At 39.9% G+C, this 17,534-nt stretch overlaps 1 protein-coding gene across 1 annotated transcript; it reads right to left on the bottom strand.

Moving 5' to 3' along the window:
• Nucleotides 1–1,020: 1,020 nt before the first annotated feature.
• RAD9B (RAD9 checkpoint clamp component B) lies at nucleotides 1,021–13,769 on the bottom strand. The gene is made up of 9 exons (XM_088670890.1): nucleotides 13,695–13,769; nucleotides 11,620–11,734; nucleotides 10,691–10,790; nucleotides 8,775–8,881; nucleotides 7,580–7,686; nucleotides 7,130–7,194; nucleotides 6,594–6,716; nucleotides 3,571–3,709; nucleotides 1,021–1,678 (listed from the first exon to the last, which is right to left on the bottom strand). The coding sequence occupies exons 1-9, from the start codon at nucleotides 13,752–13,754 to the stop codon at nucleotides 1,553–1,555; spliced, it is 942 nt and encodes a 313-aa protein (XP_088527016.1). The 5' UTR covers nucleotides 13,755–13,769; the 3' UTR covers nucleotides 1,021–1,552.
• Nucleotides 13,770–17,534: the final 3,765 nt, after the last annotated feature.

Genomic DNA, 17,534 nt, shown 5'->3' with positions numbered 1-17,534 from the left:
TTGCTACTCAGCTTCCCCCCCCACACACACACTTCATTCTAGGGGAACTTTACTCAGTCTTCAGGTCATCTTAACAAGGTTAATAATATTTTATGTTGTCCCATAATACCATGATCTGAATTGTTTAATAGCATATGACTTCAGTTTTATTGCTTAAGGGGAAGAATTTATTTCATACTGCCCAAGTAGGAGATATGTGCAAAACAAGAACAGTTGAATTTTCTATTATTGCATGCAGTGTATAGACTTCAAACAACTGTCCCTCAAATCTGCAGTAATATGGGCTGTCCTTTCAAATACAGAAGTCAAAACAGAAAATATTGACAAACAATCCATAAGGAATTCCTCTTGCATAAGTTCAACCACAATAAAATGGAATTTTATTATAATACATGTGTGTCCTTGTACAAGTTCTGCTGTGAAGGACAAGTTGCAGATGGTTATGCAGATGTTGATTTCTTAAGGTGAGATGCAAAGGGAGACACTGAGCAATAAGCACTGATAGAAAAACCTTACATAATGGGGAATATGATTAAGAAGGCAAAGAACCAAATATTTTTACTGCAAAAAGCAAAAACAGTTTGAGGGTTTGGGGCATGTAGTAAACAAATATGCTAGAGAAATGACCTGAATTTGCTACTTGAACTAGTTGGACTGTTTTTCAGTACAGTGAAATTTCAACAGCAGTTCAGTTCACATTGTCCTTCACTGTGGGAGTTGAAAAAAGTGGGTCTTAAAGAAAAGCAGACTATGGAGTGGTGTGACTAGTTGCTCTTTGTTAGGTTGCTGTGGGTAACTGCCTGTTACCAGGGCTGAAATGGCCAAATGCATTCTGACTTCACTGCTCTAAAAGGAGTATTACTGTGACACAACACATGCTTATAAAATGAGGGAGGCTTCTTTCAAATTTACTGGCATAATATACTATGGACATTTCAACACTACTGAGATGTTTTTCTAATAGACTTGCGCTAAAACCAGTTTAATACTAGTTAATCTTTCACAATTTAGTTTAGAAGGAGCAGGAGAATGAAACTGGATGTATGCACTTTTGCATCCAGTCTTTTGTCTTAAGTTCTCCTGTGTCATAATGCAATCAAACACGAACATTAATGCAATATGTGTATGTATTAACTGGCTTTGGTTCACTCATGCTTTGCTTAACTGAGAAGTAAATCTCATAAAATTATAGTTGTGACAACTTGAAGAAAAATCCAAAGGCTTCTAGTTGTTGTTTTTTAAAATACAGGCAATGACCATTTTAAGTGTGTTCAGTGCATGCATGACCATGCGAACGTACATTGCCACAACCCAGAATTGGCTAGAAAAGGGGAATGGGGGTGGAGTGGGCTTACATGCACTCCACCGACACGTGTGGGGGTCAGGAGCGTAACCCCCCATGCAAAGCTGCCATTGCCTACATTATAAAACAGTGGACTACAACAGAGTACACAAAAACACCTAAAATGAGCAGAAGCTCAGCTTGCCTGAATGCTGAACATACACATTTCTTGGCGACCATCAGAGTTGGCAGATTGATACTTTGTCACTACTAAAAAGTTGGGGAGAGTTGTTCATTGCCAAAATCTTCTGTGTCGCTTGCTGTTGCCAAACTGTCGAATACATGAGTTAAATCTTGTTCCTTGGATGAAACCGCCCCAAAGAATAGGGAATGGAACTAGAAAAGGCAATAAAGGAAGTTAACTGCAATGCATCATATATACTGCACATATATATTGGGGCCAAACGAGATGTGATGGCAACAGAGCTAGGTATTAAAACTATTTGCAGCTGAATCTCTTAAAGTGGGAAGAGTGGCATGTCTTTAATGTACAGCAGGAGCTGGAAACAAGTTAAACCCTTAATATGCCTTAAGTTCTTTCTATATAACTTACTCATTCCATCCAGCTGTATGGGAGGGAGACACTTCTGTACAGTAAACTGTTTCCATTCAAGTTGGTTATTACAAGAACTATGTAACTTAATGAACTAGTGTCTGCATTTGCTTATTTTTCTCTTCCATCCACATCCCTTTTTCCCTTTATGTTGCCTTTATGTTGGTGCCTTTATGAATTGTCTTTTCATTATGTAAGTCCTTCTTGGAATAGTGGGGTTAAAATGCTTAAAATTATAGACTTCTCTCCTCCCATTTTTCTTCTGGTGCGATTCCACAACTGGAAATACAGTGGTACCTCGGGTTACAGATGCTTCAGATTACAGACGGTTCAGGTTACAGACTCCGCTAACCCAGAAATAGTACCTCGGGTTAAGAACTTTGCTTCAGGATGAGAACAGAAATCATGCTTTGGCGGTGCGGCGGCAGCAGGAGGCCCCATTAGCTAAAGTGGTGCGTCAGGTTAAGAACAGTTTCAGATTAATAACGGACCTCCAGAATGAATTAAGTTCTTAACCAGAGGTACCACTGTAATATCCACTGAAATAAATAAGGGTGGTTTTTTTTGGGGGGGGGAGATCCAGCTCTCTCACTCAGTCTCAGTTTATCAGCCTGCACTCTAGAGAACAACCATATTTGGTTGCTCTTCTGTCATGTTCATTTTAGCATTAATGTATACAACTTTTGACCAAGATCCAAAAAGCTACAAGAAGTTCCATGTGTCTGGGCATCCTTTTACTCTTCCTTTGACAGGCAGCCCCTCATACCAACATGCTATGCTGCCTTTAAAAACTGATGGAACATATATGTACATATATGGTTGGGGTCTGTTTGAAGGAACAGTTGACTCCTACTGCATCCATGAAATATCTAAAAGTACACTTTTCAATCCCACTTTTCTCTGCTACCAAAATGGCTGGGTGTAGGAAGGGTCTGATGAATTCCCAAGTAGGCCTAAGTTATTTTTCCTCAATGTAAACAAAAAAGTTAAGCAACTTAAGGCTTATGGAATAGATAATCTTCCATTATAAACTACAGTTGCTCTTGGGAAGGACAAAATACTGTTTCAATGGGCCCTCTACTATTCAGCTGTTGAGCCTACATATCCTGCATATTTTGCAAAGTGCATCTGTCTAGTTTTCTATAGGCTTGGCAGCTCTTGAGATATTGCCAAACTCTGCACCAGGGTTCCTGAACTGGGGGCAGCTGTCTCATGCTGGAATCTGGGTGCCACTTGATTCATGATGGCGGACCAAAATGTCACGGTGAGACTTACCCCATTTTGGAGCATAGATCTGGTCACTTCTCAAAATATAATTGCCAAATTCAGCACAACTCTATCCCATGTGGGGGCAGCAGTCTTTGTTGACATTTAAATGCTGGACACCATTTTGAATCAAGATGATGGACCAAAACATGACCTCACCTGATTTTTGGAGTGAAAACACAAATTACACTAGCCATTTAAAAATCACAATATTTTGGGGTTCTAAAAATTCCCAGGCAGCAGTAGGCACTCCCTGCTAGTAATGGAATAAATACTTTTGCATATGGCGGAACACTTCTGAATCAAATTACCAATTTAATCCCAACAGAAATGTTTGCTTTTTTTGGAGTGTCAAGCTAACTTCACTTTTACAATTTACAAACCATTTCTATATATCTTCAACTTTTACCTTATAATCTGGATCAGGTGGCACTGCTGCTTCCTCCGTAATGGTGAAGCCATTTGATGTAGCTGTGGCTACTTCTGTCTTGCTAGTGTTTCTGCTGGAGATTATGGGGTCTTTATTGCTTCTCTTTAGTGCAGGGTTCCTAAAATGCCACATAACTGAAAGTGTTATGTGCCTTTCCATTCCAGCAAAACTCTTACTGCACAGCTACTCTATGCAGCATTTGTGACTAGGACCTTTGTAAAGGTGGATCTCGTACTGTTCTTGTCAGGCCTCTTCCACTGCTGCCTATTTTTTGCAGCAGTGGAGGATATCCTTAATGTGAGGATATGTACCCTTCTCTGGGGCAGGAGGCTGGTATGATTTGATAGATGTATCCTCACTTTCAAGGGAGGGGATAGATTATTTACAATCCAGCGTCATTTTGTCTTAAGGAAGGAAGCAGGTATTTGCTCGTGACCATGTGAGAGAACAAGCCACAAGATGGTCACAGGTATGGTTCCTTATGTCAAATATGAGGGAAAAGCACCAATGGCAATGAAGAGGCTGGGAGCTTTGGAAAATAAGCAGCTTCTGGCATAGAGCTAATGATACTCTGTTTGCAAAGCTAAGTATCTGTGGTAACTTTTTGCCCACTTTCCTACATGTGTCACAATCAGTCCTAGTTAATTTGCTTTAGAGCAGCTTACTACAGGGACAGCAAGGATAATTATAAATAGAATTGAAATAAAGTTTTTGGGCATGGCTATGCCTACCAACTTTTCCCACTCCAATCTAAGCTCTATGGCAGGGGTGGAAAAGCTGTGACCCTCCAGGAGTTGCTGGACCAGCTCCCAACAACACTGATTATTAGCCATGAAAGCTGGGGGGAATTGGAAGTCCAGCAACATCTGCAGGGCCATGGGTTCCAGGCTCCCACTCTATGGGGTGTTGCCAAAGCTTGTAAGTCAGGTTCTCTTGTACACCCACTGAACAGTTAACAATTACTAAATTATCAGGTGATAATGCTAACCTCATTTGAAAGAGGACACAGAAACAACCCATTTGAGGACAGCATTGAGTGACATGGAAAGAGTTTTTTGGGAACAAACAAAAAAATCCTTCCAGTAGCACCTTAGAGACCAACTAAGTTTGTCATTGGTCTCTAAGGTGTCATTGGTCTCTAAGGTGCTACTGGAATGAATTTTTTTCATTTTTTGTTTCGACTACGTCAGACCAACACGGCTGCCTACCTGTAACTAGTTTTTTGGGAGTTAGGGCTGTGGCTCAATGACAGAAGATAGAAGTTCCTAAATTCAGTCTATGGAGTCTATGGGTAGGGGTTGGGAAACATCACAGTCTGAGATTGGATAACCCTGTCAATTATTATAGATAAATACAGAGCCAGATGAACCAGTGGGCTGACTCACTAGAAGGCAGTTTCTTATGTTCTTAAATACATATATGTTGTGTACATTAGCGCATAGGAATGGGTGCCCAAGTACTTTCCCCCCCCTTAGACTTAATTTTATCATGAAGGATTTCAAGTTCGCCCCCCTCAGGATTTGGGATTCTGTTTGGCATGTGAACAAAACCTGAGAAATGTACAATAGCCTATGAATGTTGCCTTGACAACTGACAAGGGCAATTAGTGTATTATTTATTTCAACTTGTAAGCTGCTTCATATAAATATGCCCAAAGCAGCTTACAACACAACAAATATGCACATCAGCACATCATTACAGTAACCGGCAAACACTAGGTCATATCAATACATATTATGACAAGCCAGATAATTCATTTTGATAGTTTATTTTACAATGATTTACAATGTTATATTAGCATTAAATACCGCCACATAATAGCAATAATAAAAACAGCATCCACTGCATGACAGTACTATACCAACTGGTGTAAAACTTGTGACCAACAACAGAAATTAACAGAAAAAAACCTTTTCCTCTAAAATAATTATGTCCTTCAAACTTGAAATGGTTCCAAAATTTCCCCTAACTACCGTGGTAGCACCCAGTTTCCATGGCTCAGCAAATCTTAACTGTGAGCAAATGCAAAAGCACAATATGTATCCTCTCCTGAATTTAAATAGACCTCACCTGGCTTCATCTAAAGCCCAAACGACTCATGACTTTTCATGCCTCTTTGCATCATAACCAGCAGAATTTATTTTAAAGAATATGCTTTGCATCAGTTGGAGGAGCTGATAACCAAGCAATTAGAGAAGGTGCAGTGGAGAGTTCAACTATTTCTACTTACCAGTAGGCTGAGAATAATCCCTCAACTATAGCTAGTATTTGCTTGGGGGGGGGGGCACACGCCATTGGTGCCGAAGGGGAATTCCCCTCCCACCACAATGCAACTGCCAGCTTTAGAATTGGGATTTTCCTCAGGATCACAGCAGAGGAGGAATTCCTCCTCCACACCTACACTGATTCTGTGGGTTATCAGTCCCTCCAATTGATGGAAATGATTTTGTGAGGGGGAAAGAGTACAGAGAGCCCCCCCCATCCTGAGGAGCTGTTCCTCCACCAGCAGCGGCGCCAGCGGGGAGGGGGAAGAGTCCAGTGAGGAAGGAGGAGAGAGGAGACGGGGCTCTGGCAGGATAGCAGAGCCTCTGCTGCACGAGGGAGAGGAAGAGAGAGGGGGGGAAGAAGGGGAGAAGGAAAACATGGAAAGGAGACCCTTTTTCTCTCCGGTTCCGGAATTACGCAGGAGGAAGCGAGGGAAGAGATTTGGGGTGCCCAGACTCTTATGTTGGAAGAAGACGCGAAACGCGCCATTCCAGGGTTCTGGGTCCGACTTAGAGCATGTGTCCTGTATAGCTCTAGCACTGTAAATAACCTGCACTTAATAAAAGCATGAAAAGGCAAAGGTCTGGAGAGTCGTTACTCTAGAGTAGTCGCAACGCATCCCCTGTGACAGATTTTTATTTTTTTTACCTTCTACCAAAGACTAATGTAACATCAAGTGTAGTTTGGTCTTGAAGTCTAGCATTTTGCAAGTATTAAGTTATTTCAAAATCAATTACCTTTTCTGGCATTGCGAAAGCAAAGGCGATTCATGAGACAGTGTCCGGCCTTCAGTTTCTGCTAAGGTAGCCAAAACAAAACTGGCTTCTATGAGCATATCCTCAATGCTGAAAACAACTGGCCTGTATATGTAAGAATAAAGTTGAACTGAGAGCTACAGACACATAAAAGAATAGGTTGTGTATCATTTATCATACATCTATACAGAAAAGTGAGGCGGCTACTTATATTGTCCTCTGCTTTTAAAAAGAGTTATTAAAAGTAATATCCCCCCCAAAAAAACAACAACACACCCATGAGCTTAAGCACTCTAAGTCGTGTGTTAGATTCTGGGACATGTTTATGTTGTCATATGATGAGCACAATTTATATTCCATAACTTCAATATAAAATAGGTTGTGCATTTATGTGTGAAATGCATGTTCACTGCTAGTTTAACAAGTTTAAGCAATCTGAATTACAAGAGTAGTGATTATGGAAGTTCTAAGGAAAGCTGATACTAAAATGCTATATACCAAAGAACCCATCAACCTACTTTCCAGAAACATCAAGATGAATAGAGACTGGAGCAGTGATGGCTTCTGCAAAAGTCAGTAGTCCCTAAATGCAAGTGAAAGATGTCAATTAGCTCAAATATGACACACTATGGGAGCATTAGATTCTTGTTTTACATTTGTGTTACAATCTATTACATATAGGACAACTAGCTATTATGTTATTACTTGACCATGGGCAACTTGGAGGCTTCCAGCTGACCAATGACAGCAATATGATGTTAGATTACAAGGAATTGATCTGATCCAGAAGGACTGTTATGCCTACCGTGCTTAGAGAGGCCAGTGTTTGACAGTAATTTCCCCATTATTTCGCCACCCCAATGCCCTTCAGCAAACCACCTAAACAAGACTTTGAATCAGGTGCCCATGGAAGAGCATAACTGTGTAATACTGAGATACATTAAAGGAAATATAATTAGCAATATTACCCTTAGCTCTTTAAGGCAAAATGTGACTTCAGTGTCTACTCCAACCTGAAAGTATTCAAATTCCTCTGGATTGATATGTATCTCAGTGTGCATTGCCTTTGCAAAATCTGTACAAAACCATGACAATGGCAGAAATTAAAAACAATGGAGCCCCAACCATAAGAAATGTATCCAAGCCTTTGAAAATTGAACATTGGTCATTTATAGTGAATATTCATTCTGATCCAATGCTGTGCTCACATTTTTCTTGTCTTCAAGCAGGTGGCACTGATTGTAACAATGATTTCCAGAGTAGCCACCCTGTTCACCTGCGGCACCACATGTTTTTGGTGGCAGAGGCTGTGAACCATGGGAGAAATGGCTCCCACAAACAAGCCTCTGCCCACAAAAAAATCCAATTGCAGATAGACTGAGGAAACTATCGGAGGGTGAGGAGGAGGGTTACCTTTTTCTCCCTTTAAAAGTACATAGAAAGTCTCTCTTCCAACTTCCTGCTTGAGCTCTTTCTCATTACCTCTTTCAGATATTTTTAAAGCTCAAATTAATTCTACCGTACTTCCAGTATTTACCCAAATCCTTTGAAAAAGCAAAGTGTGTACACTGGTGCACTTTCTTTCTGTGGGGGGTGGGGGTGGGGGGAGTGGGGATTGAGAAATAGCCAGAGGGGATAGCAATCATGGCATTTGCTCCAAATGTGCCTATGGATCTAAAAAGGTTGACAAACCCCAGATAGATAATACATTTATGCCAGACAGGCAGATATTTCAAAATGGACTCCATTTTTAGTATATGTGAGCAGAAATGATAGGTTATACCAGTAACTTAGCTGAAACAGCCTAATGCGGGGAATGTTGATATATTCTATCAATTTCTGGCATTAATTGACTTCTAGTACTTACTTATTTCTTATTTATTGTTTATAAATAAACAGGAACACGGAATGCCATCACAACTTCACATATCCTTACCAGGTTTTTTTAAAGTTACCCTTCTGTTATTCTGGCATGTTATAAAATTCTGATGGTTGCATTAAAAAATACCAACATATTTCTTTGCCATGACTGCTAAATAATAATTTTAGGTCATATAATGTACAATACACTTTTCCTGATAAAACATTATTGTAGTCTGAACATTCTTAATTATCACTTTATTGACTTATTTCTTAACCATACAATGAAAGTTCAATTCTTACCCATTTCCTCGTCAGTGTAAGTCTTGAAACAAACTTTTACTGGAGTTACAGCTACAGTTACTTCATCTTGACAGGTTGGAAAATGAATCAGTATATCAGACAGCTGCCTGAGAAGTTTAAAAGGGTAATAGTGTTTCATATTACAAACAGTTCTCTATGCTATTCATGAGTAACAAAATTGGCAGCTCAGTCTCACTTAATCCATATCATATTGCTATTCCTTTTATCTAATTTTTGCTAATTTATTTCCTTGTTCAATCTGTTCTCTTGAGATTGGGAAATCACAATAGTGTCTAAGGCAGGAATGGAGAATCTGAGGGCCTCCATATCTTGTTTGTCTTTTTATTTATATCTATCTATACCTGAAGGAGCGTCTCCACCCCCATCGTTTTGCCCGGACACTGAGGTCCAGTACCGAGGGCCTTCTGGTAGTTGCGAGAAGCCAAGTTGCAGGGAGCCAGGCAGAGGGCCTTCTCGGTAGTGGCGCCCGCCCTGGGGAACGCCCTCCCATCAGATGTCAAAGAGAAAAACAACTAACAGATTTTTAGAAGACATCTGAAGGCAGCCCTGTTTAGGGAGGCTTTTAATGTTTAATTATTTTATTTTATTTTTCTGTTGGAAGCCGCACAGAGTGGCTGGGGAAACCCACCCAGATGGGCGGGGTATAAATAATAATAATAATAATAATAATAATAATAATAATAATAATAATAATAATATATGTGGGTTAAACCACTGAGCCTAGGGCTTGCCGATCAGAAGGTCGGCAGTTCGAATCCCTGTGACGGGGTGAGCTCCCGTTGCTCGGTCCCAGATCCTCCCAGCCTAGCAGTTTGAAAGCACGAACCGCTACAGCGGGAAGGTAAACGGCGTTTCCATGTGCTGCTCTGATTTGCCAGAAGCGGCTTTGTCATGCTGGCCACATGACCTGGAAGCTATACGCCGGCTCCCTTGGCCAATAATGTGAGATGAGCGCGCAACCCCAGAGTCGGTCACGACTGGACCTAATGGTCAGGGGTCCCTTTACCTTTATTATTATTATTATTATTATTATTATTATTATTATTATTAGGAAACTCCCTTTCACAGGAGGCTAGGCTGGCCCTGTCAGTCTCCCTTAGGCTACAGGCAAACGCAGGCCTTTGACCACTGACTGACTATTATGTTCTGTGGTTGGGTGTTGTACTTTTTGTGTATGGGTGCTTTTAAATACAGTAGTTTTAAGTGCTTCTAGCACTTTTTAAAAAGAGAATTAATCAGTGCTTTTTTCTATAAGAAGTGCCATACTTAAGAACAACAAAAACAGAGTGCTGAAACTGCATAGCCCTTGAGTACCTCCTGAAAAAAGCACTGGGGTTACTTATGTATTATATATACAGTATATATATATATATATATATATATATATATATATATATATATATATAAAGAGAGAGAGAGAGAGAGAGAGAGAGAGAGAGAGAGAGAGAGAGAGAGAGAGAGAGAATTTTAGTTGTATCAGTTTTATTGTATGCTTTGAGCTGCCTTGGGTCCTGCACTGGGAGAAAGGCAAGATATAAATAAAATATATATATTGTGGGGAAGTGGTTTGTGTCTGTCTGTTTGCTCATTCTCTATGAACATGAGTCAACTCTTGAGATGTCATCACCTAATGTGACATGAGGGTTTCTGACTGGCACTCTTTGTCAGTGTTTGGATGCTAGCTGCTATTTTGAATCAAGATGGTAGACCAAAACATGACTTGGATTGACTTTGTCTGAATTTTGGTGTGACTGGTCCAAATTCACAAACTGCACCATCTATTTTGAAAATCACAACACCATTTAGCTTTAAAAAGTACTTTGTTAGCACCAGGCACTCCTCACTAGTAATATATTTTAAAATTAGGTGTGCTGTTAATATGTTAAATCTATTACCTTGATTGAATCTTCATTGCATTGGGGCACAAATGCTTTGCAAACACAGCTTGCAAAGGTTCACATTCTTGAAAAGCCAAGTTATGAGTTTTCACAACACCTGAGGAGAGAGGATAAGGATGGAAATGAGCAAGCCTGCATATTAACACTGTAAATCTCCAACAGTTTTTACTTCACCCTTGAAGGCGCACTCTTCTACTGGATGCCAACCAATAGCGCCCTCTGGTGGGCACTGAATGCTCAACATCTTTTTAATAAAAGGTACGGTATGTGTACCTTTTATGTATATTAACTCTTTGGAGTTAATAAACAGTATTACTTTGACTAGGCCATTTTGTTACATACTGTATCTTTAACAACAATTATTAATGCAATAACAGAAGCACATCATTTTTTTCTACAATGTGGAAAAGATTCATTAGACATACTTGTATTTTCCTGTCTATAAGACCCCCCGTATAAGACGCCCCCTATTTTGGGGGACTCCAATTTAAGAAAATGGGGAGAGAACTATCCGTGTATAATACGGCCCCAAATTTTGGACTTTTTAAAGGGGAAAAACCTAGTCTTACACATGGAAAAATACAGTATTTCCAGAGGTACAGCCATTTTAGCCTGTTGCAGTAAAACGTTTTACAGCTAAAATGTTTTAAGGCTGCTAATTAATTTATTTTGGCATGAGCTTTGATGGACTTGAGTACACATATTTGTATTATTTACTTTATTAATTTATTTGTGCTGGAACCTGAAAACTTATTCTGGTGATATCAGGTGGATTTGGAAAGTTCCAGGTCTAAGAAATGCAAGTCCAAAGTCTGTCAGCAAACAGAACTAAGTTGTGTTATTGTTTGGATCCTGGCCTAGATGTTTTTAAAACCTGCCTTACAGCCCATAAGACATAAAACAAAATGTGCCAACTACTGACCTACCATGTTTGCAGAAAAGCTGAAAAACAACATGGCAGTCATTAAAGTTTGTATAGATGTTGCATTTCTCTATGTTCCTTTCCACTGTGTTTAAGCACCGAAATATAGGCAGGACAGCCTGAATTTTTTTAAAAAGAAAGAATTATTGCAAAGATTAGAGCAAAACCAGCCCTTAAAAAACAAGCTTATATATTGTGAGGGACAGGGGATATCGCGAAGTCCCTCCCCTCCTGAGTTCAAGCCCATCCCCGAGCACAGGGGAAAGCAGAGAGAGTTCCGATTTCAGTGGGGAAGCAGGAAGTCGTGTCCGAGGCTCAGGCAAGGTAGAGGAGCCAGGGTCCCAGGTGGGACAGGAAGGGGCGAATAAGGGGGGGAGACCCATCCCCCCAACTCCGGAATTACGCAGAAAGAGGAGGGGAAAGAGGATGGGTCTGCCAAAGCTTTTGTGTTGGAGAAAGACGCGCCAAAAGCCATTCGGAGGTTCTGAAACCGACTGACCACATCACTCCGTGTAAATAGCAATGACTTCAGCACTGTAAATACGCAGCACCAATAAAAGAATAAAATGCAGAGCTGCGTAGCGTCGTTACTCTGAAGTAGCCCACTCCGGCCACTGTGACATATATGGTAAAAAGTTTGGCTACTAGCATTATTATTATTATTATTATTATTATTATTATTATTATTTTAATTTTAAAATAAATTTTATTGGTTTCAGAAATAAAAAATTGTTTACAGATAAATAAAACAGATACATATGAATACAGATGTTACATTATCTTGATTTCCCTCGTTCCCTCCCACAATTCCCTCCCTCATTCCCCCCCCTACTTCACGTCCTGTACTAAGCTCGTCCCTTTTATATACATTAGTAATCTCCATTGTATTTTTGTTTCTCCAACATAGAATCGTTATCTATCTGAGATAAGGTTTGGTTTTTCTATTTTGTCTTTAATATACATATTAAATGGTTTCCACATTCTGATTGCTTCTTCTAAACTTGTTCCTTTGACTTCTTCATATCTAATTGCTAAATTATAATAATGGAATAACTTAATTTGCCATTCTTCTTTATTAGGGATTTCTGGGGTTTTCCAATTTTTCGCAACTAACAGTCTGGCGACAACTACGGCATAACTAGTTAAACCTCTGTCATTTGGTCTGATATCTTCCGGCATCCTTCCCAACAAAAAGAATTCCGGGTTTTTCTTAAAGGAATATTTCAATATTTTCTTTAACTCCTTATATAACATTTCCCAAAAAACCCTGATTACACTACAGTTCCACCTCATGTGGATAAATGAACCAACTTCCTTTTTGCATCTCCAGCATAAATTACTGACCCCTGGGTATATTTTAGACATTTTTAATGGTGTCAAATACCATCTATTTTGCATCTTTAAGACGTTTTCTTTCAAATCATAATTCGTTGTGAAATTTAAGTCCCGTTTCCATAAATTTTCCCATTTTTGTACCGAAATTGGTCTTCCCAAATCTTGGGACCATTTGATCATAAACTCTTTTGTCATCTCTTCCTCCGTTTTCCATTTTAATATTATTTGATATAATTTTTTTATATATTTATTTTTGTTTACCAATAATATCTCCTCCAATTTTGATGGTTCTCTTTCAAAGCCTTTTTTTTTTATCAATTTGAAATCTTTGGTTTATTTGAAAATACTGTAACCAGTTGGTCATGTAATCTTTTATCTCTGAATAATCTTTCAATTTTAATGTTCCCTCCTTTTCTTCCAATATCATTTAAAGGAACAGGATTAAATAAAAGTTCATTAGGAAGTACATAAGGAAGACCTAGATGGGCGTGCAAGTTTTGGAGAGCACTGTTTGTTAATATTGTGTGCTAATAATGTTGGGAAACTAAAAATACATTTTCAAACATTCTAGCAGCTCCAATAGAAACAATTTATTACTGGAAGAAAAACTACACGTAGTTCAAAAACTATTTTTAGTGGAAAGTTGTGATTTGTCAAATCCCACCAACACATCACAACACAGCAAATAGAACTGTGGTTTCGTGGTATAAAATAGTATAGATTTTCTCATCCACTGAGACTTACCTTTATTACTAATTTGTATGCAAGGTGTGTGTGATTTTTGTTCAAACCCAGTTCAGGCATATTTCTACAGGAATAGTGCTGAAAAAAGATGGATGAAAAAAATACACAGGCATAGGCTGACTGAGAAGAATTCACTGACCTGAGGGAAAGCTATGAATAGACAAAATCAGCATGAAATCACAGCTTGAAATCACAAACAAACAAAACATTTATCCTATGGTAGTATTTAGGGCATTAGGTGTTAATTGTTATTAAAAACTCTCTTAAGCATCTGAAATTTTCTAAACACTGTGCAGATACTGAATTTGATGTTAAAGAGGACCCTTTGCATCTGTAGCTATGCAAATATATATGATATGTGTAAGTTTGCACTTAATATTAATTTTAAACACCATTAAATAATATTTAATATTTATTATCATTATTTGTATATGCATATGCAATTTGTATACAGTATGTAGATAATAAACACCATACTTTTAACCTTGCTACCGCTTACACCTGGAATTTACTGACACAACAGGAGTGTGATGCCGCTTCTCATACTTCAAATCTCTACTCAAACCCATCTTTTTTCTTTGTACCCTACATAGCAATCCTCCTGGAATTCCTCCTGGCTATTGCTATTCCTAGGGTGCCTTGGCAGGAGCATCTCTGGCTCTAAAGGTGTTTCAAAATATGCTATTTTTGGGGGGGGGGGAAGAGATTTTATTCTTGTATTCCATTGTATCATATTGTGTTGTATTTTCTCAGTTTAATTTGTTTAAGTTGTTATATACTGTATAAACATTGTATTTCCTATTTGGTAAGCTATTTTGTAAGACTGTCTTAAGTGGTATATAAATATATTAAATAAATAAGTTTAATTCCATATTCATTTTTCTAAATTTTGAATGTGTACTTACTCCTTTTTCAGTAGGATCAAACCAAAATTCATCACTGATACGTGCTATGGCATGTATGGCCCTTCCAAATACTGTAGAGGAGATTTTGAAAAATGCATTAGTGTTGTCACATTTAAATATGCAATCTTATATGTGTTGGTTCAGAAGGAAACCCAACTGGGTACCATAAGTAGGTATACTGACTTGCTGGGAATAGGTTACTTTGAGCAAAACAGGTCTTACTTCTGAATAGATCATTAACTATATAAGAAACCCAAAATAAATCAGGGTCACTAAGAGAAAGCACCTGAATCAGAAACAAACAAAAAGGAGAAACACAGAGATTAAGATCCAACTGGTGCTGTTATGGAGCGGAATGAGTGAGAAACACTCATTTTCCCATTAGAACTCTTGATTAAGGCATTCAGCCTCTTAATTTTAATCCCCAGCATGTGCATCCTTTATAAGCTTGCCCTACCATACTCTACAAAGCCAGGAAACTGAAATATTGGCGTCAACAATTGAGGCGATAATTAAAGGCTGGGATTTTGATTGCAAGTTCAAGAATAGGAGGTAGCTTTTAGCCTGGATCATTTAATTTGGAGCAGAAAGATGTGAGCACCTGTATCCAATATTTAAACAGGCTCCAGGACCTTCCTCTGCAGCCCCATTTTTTTGATTCAAAATGGAAGTTTAATTACCACTTTACAGCAGGGCATCCATCTCATAATTTGTACTGATTTGTTAGTCCCTGCGACACAACTGAGGCCATTCGTGTCTATTTACTTAATTTCTCGCCACAACTACCCTATCATTCAAAGCTTCAATTGAGATGGCTCAAGGCGCTCTTACAAATGCTTTGGTGTAATTAACTCTTGGCTCAACCTGATACATAGCAATGTTATACTATGTATCCAAAATGTAGTAACATGGCAGAATATGCATGTTATGTACAGTGGAACCTCGGTTTACGAACACCTCGGTTTATGAATTTTCGGTTTATGAACGCCGCGGACCCATCTGGAACGGATTAATTCACTTTCCATTACTTTCAATGGGAAAGTTCGCTTCAGTTTATGAACGCTTCAGTTTATGAACAGACTTCCGGAACCAATTACACCTATGCTTTGGGTTAAGTACGCTTCAGGTTGAGTACTCCACGGACCCGTCTGGAACGGATTAATCCACTTTCCATTACTTTCAATGGGAAAGTTCACTTCAGTTTATGAACGCTTCAGTTTAAGTACTCGGCGGACCGTCTGGAACAGATTAATCCACTTTCCATTACTTTCAATGGGAAAGTTCGCTTCAGTTTATGAACAGACTTCCGGAACCAATTGTGTTCATAAACCGAGGTACCACTGTATATGTGTTTGTGTGTTGGTTAGTTGTTGGCATCTGGCTGTTTTTGCAGCACTTTTAGCATCACAGAAGTGACCTTCCTAGGGAGGGGAGTCCCAAAATGGCCAAAGACTTAAGACAGTATATAAAATATGTACTGGTATTTTAACTCCAATGGCTTGATGCTAGTACAGTAGATGGCGGCCTCTGCCTATGTTCTGAACATATGTGCAAGTAAAATTCAGCACCAGCGATAAATGCCACACAATAGGCAATGCAAAAAAAAAAAGAGCATATACTGTATTGGAAAGAAATACTGTAGTAAGGGCAAATGACTAGCTGGTTGTATTTTGGTCCCTTCTTTCTACTCAGGAGCTCTATGGCAGGCATACAACTCTGCAAATTTTAAGAAAATAAATATTTAACACCATAACTGATCCAGTATTTGAAATTAACTTTCTATAAACAAGAGGGGCTCTCTAAAAATTTACAAAACCAAACTACTGCGTAAATGAAAAGTGCCTCAAAGGGCTTCTGGCTTATGCTCCTATTATTCTCTGCCTGCCTTGTGCGGTTTTAAATATGTTGGACTTTAAATATGTTGGACAGGAGCGGTATTATTCATAATTGCCTCAGCTGGAAACTCTAAACACATTTTAGGGCGGGGGTGGGGGAACTCCCAACAGACCAGTCTGGCTAAACTTTTATATTTTATTTTTCGCATTTAAGCAGCTAAAGGATAGAAAAGCGGGAAGGTGGGAGAACAGCGTGGGATTTAATGGACATTGTTTCTGCGGCGTCTCGTGAGGCACGCGGGATAAGAGTCTGAGGGACCCAAAATCATGACTATTGTTAACGTTCGCAATTTCTGTCACCATCCAGGGCGGCGCTACCTCGAACACCCGCCGCTCCTAGGCCGCACTTCATGACGAGGCGGCGGCGGCGACCGCAAAAAGGGGAGAAAAAGCGCCTTTCCAGCCTCTTTCCCCTCAGCAGCGGCAGCGGCGCCTCACAAGCCGCCCACAAAAAAGGCGGGAAAACCACTCTGAGACAAGACGGAGCCAGAAAAAACGGGGAAGGCATAGAGGTCACGAGGTGGGCGACAGCCATCTCACTTCCGGCTTTCATTCCGACTACGACGCATCCTGGGTCTTTTGTTGTGATTGTTTTTTGCGTGTGTGCTTTTTTATTGTCCCGCCTCTGCTTCCGTAGGCCTAACTTCCGGCTTGGCACACCGGAAGCGGCGGAAGGCAGGAGGCAGGCAGGAAGGCGCTGCAGGAGCGGCACGGAGAGCCCCCGAAGATGGTGAGTTTCGCTGGGAGGGCGAGGAAGGCCGGGGCAGAGGCCGACGAGGCCCCGCTCCTGGAGCCCCTCCGCTCAGCCCTGTCTCTTCCTCTTCCCTCGGTGACTGGGAAACGGAGCTGTCCGTCTTCATGGCCTCCTGCCTCGGCCTGGCGCCCCTCGAGGTGTTGCTGTGCTCACGGCTGCCCTCCTCCTTGCCGGCCGGGCTAGGGCTCCAGCCGCAGCCAGCGTGGTCGGGGGTGAATTTGGCTTGATGCTATTTAACATCAGAGTATATTTAACTTCGTTAAATGGTTCCTCCCATGTTGAACGC

The sequence above is a fragment of the Zootoca vivipara genome, chromosome 6, assembly GCF_965207765.1.
Source record: "Zootoca vivipara chromosome 6, rZooViv2.hap1.1, whole genome shotgun sequence".
NCBI classification, from domain to species: Eukaryota; Metazoa; Chordata; class Lepidosauria; order Squamata; family Lacertidae; genus Zootoca; species Zootoca vivipara.
Note: the sequence above shows the minus strand (reverse complement) of the source record. Positions and strands in the feature narration are given on the sequence as shown.

Excerpts from the sequence above, each read along its gene's own strand:
- RAD9B (XM_088670890.1), bottom strand. The coding sequence starts at position 13,754 with ATGCCTGAACTGGGTTTGAACAAAAATCACACACACCTTGCATACAAA. Across the intron at positions 7,687-8,774 it reads TTACACTGACGAGGAAATGG|ATTTTGCAAAGGCAATGCAC; the intron begins GTAAGAATTGAA and ends GGTTTTGTACAG. Across the intron at positions 7,195-7,579 it reads TTTGCCTTAAAGAGCTAAGG|GGACTACTGACTTTTGCAGA; the intron begins GTAATATTGCTA and ends ACTTGCATTTAG.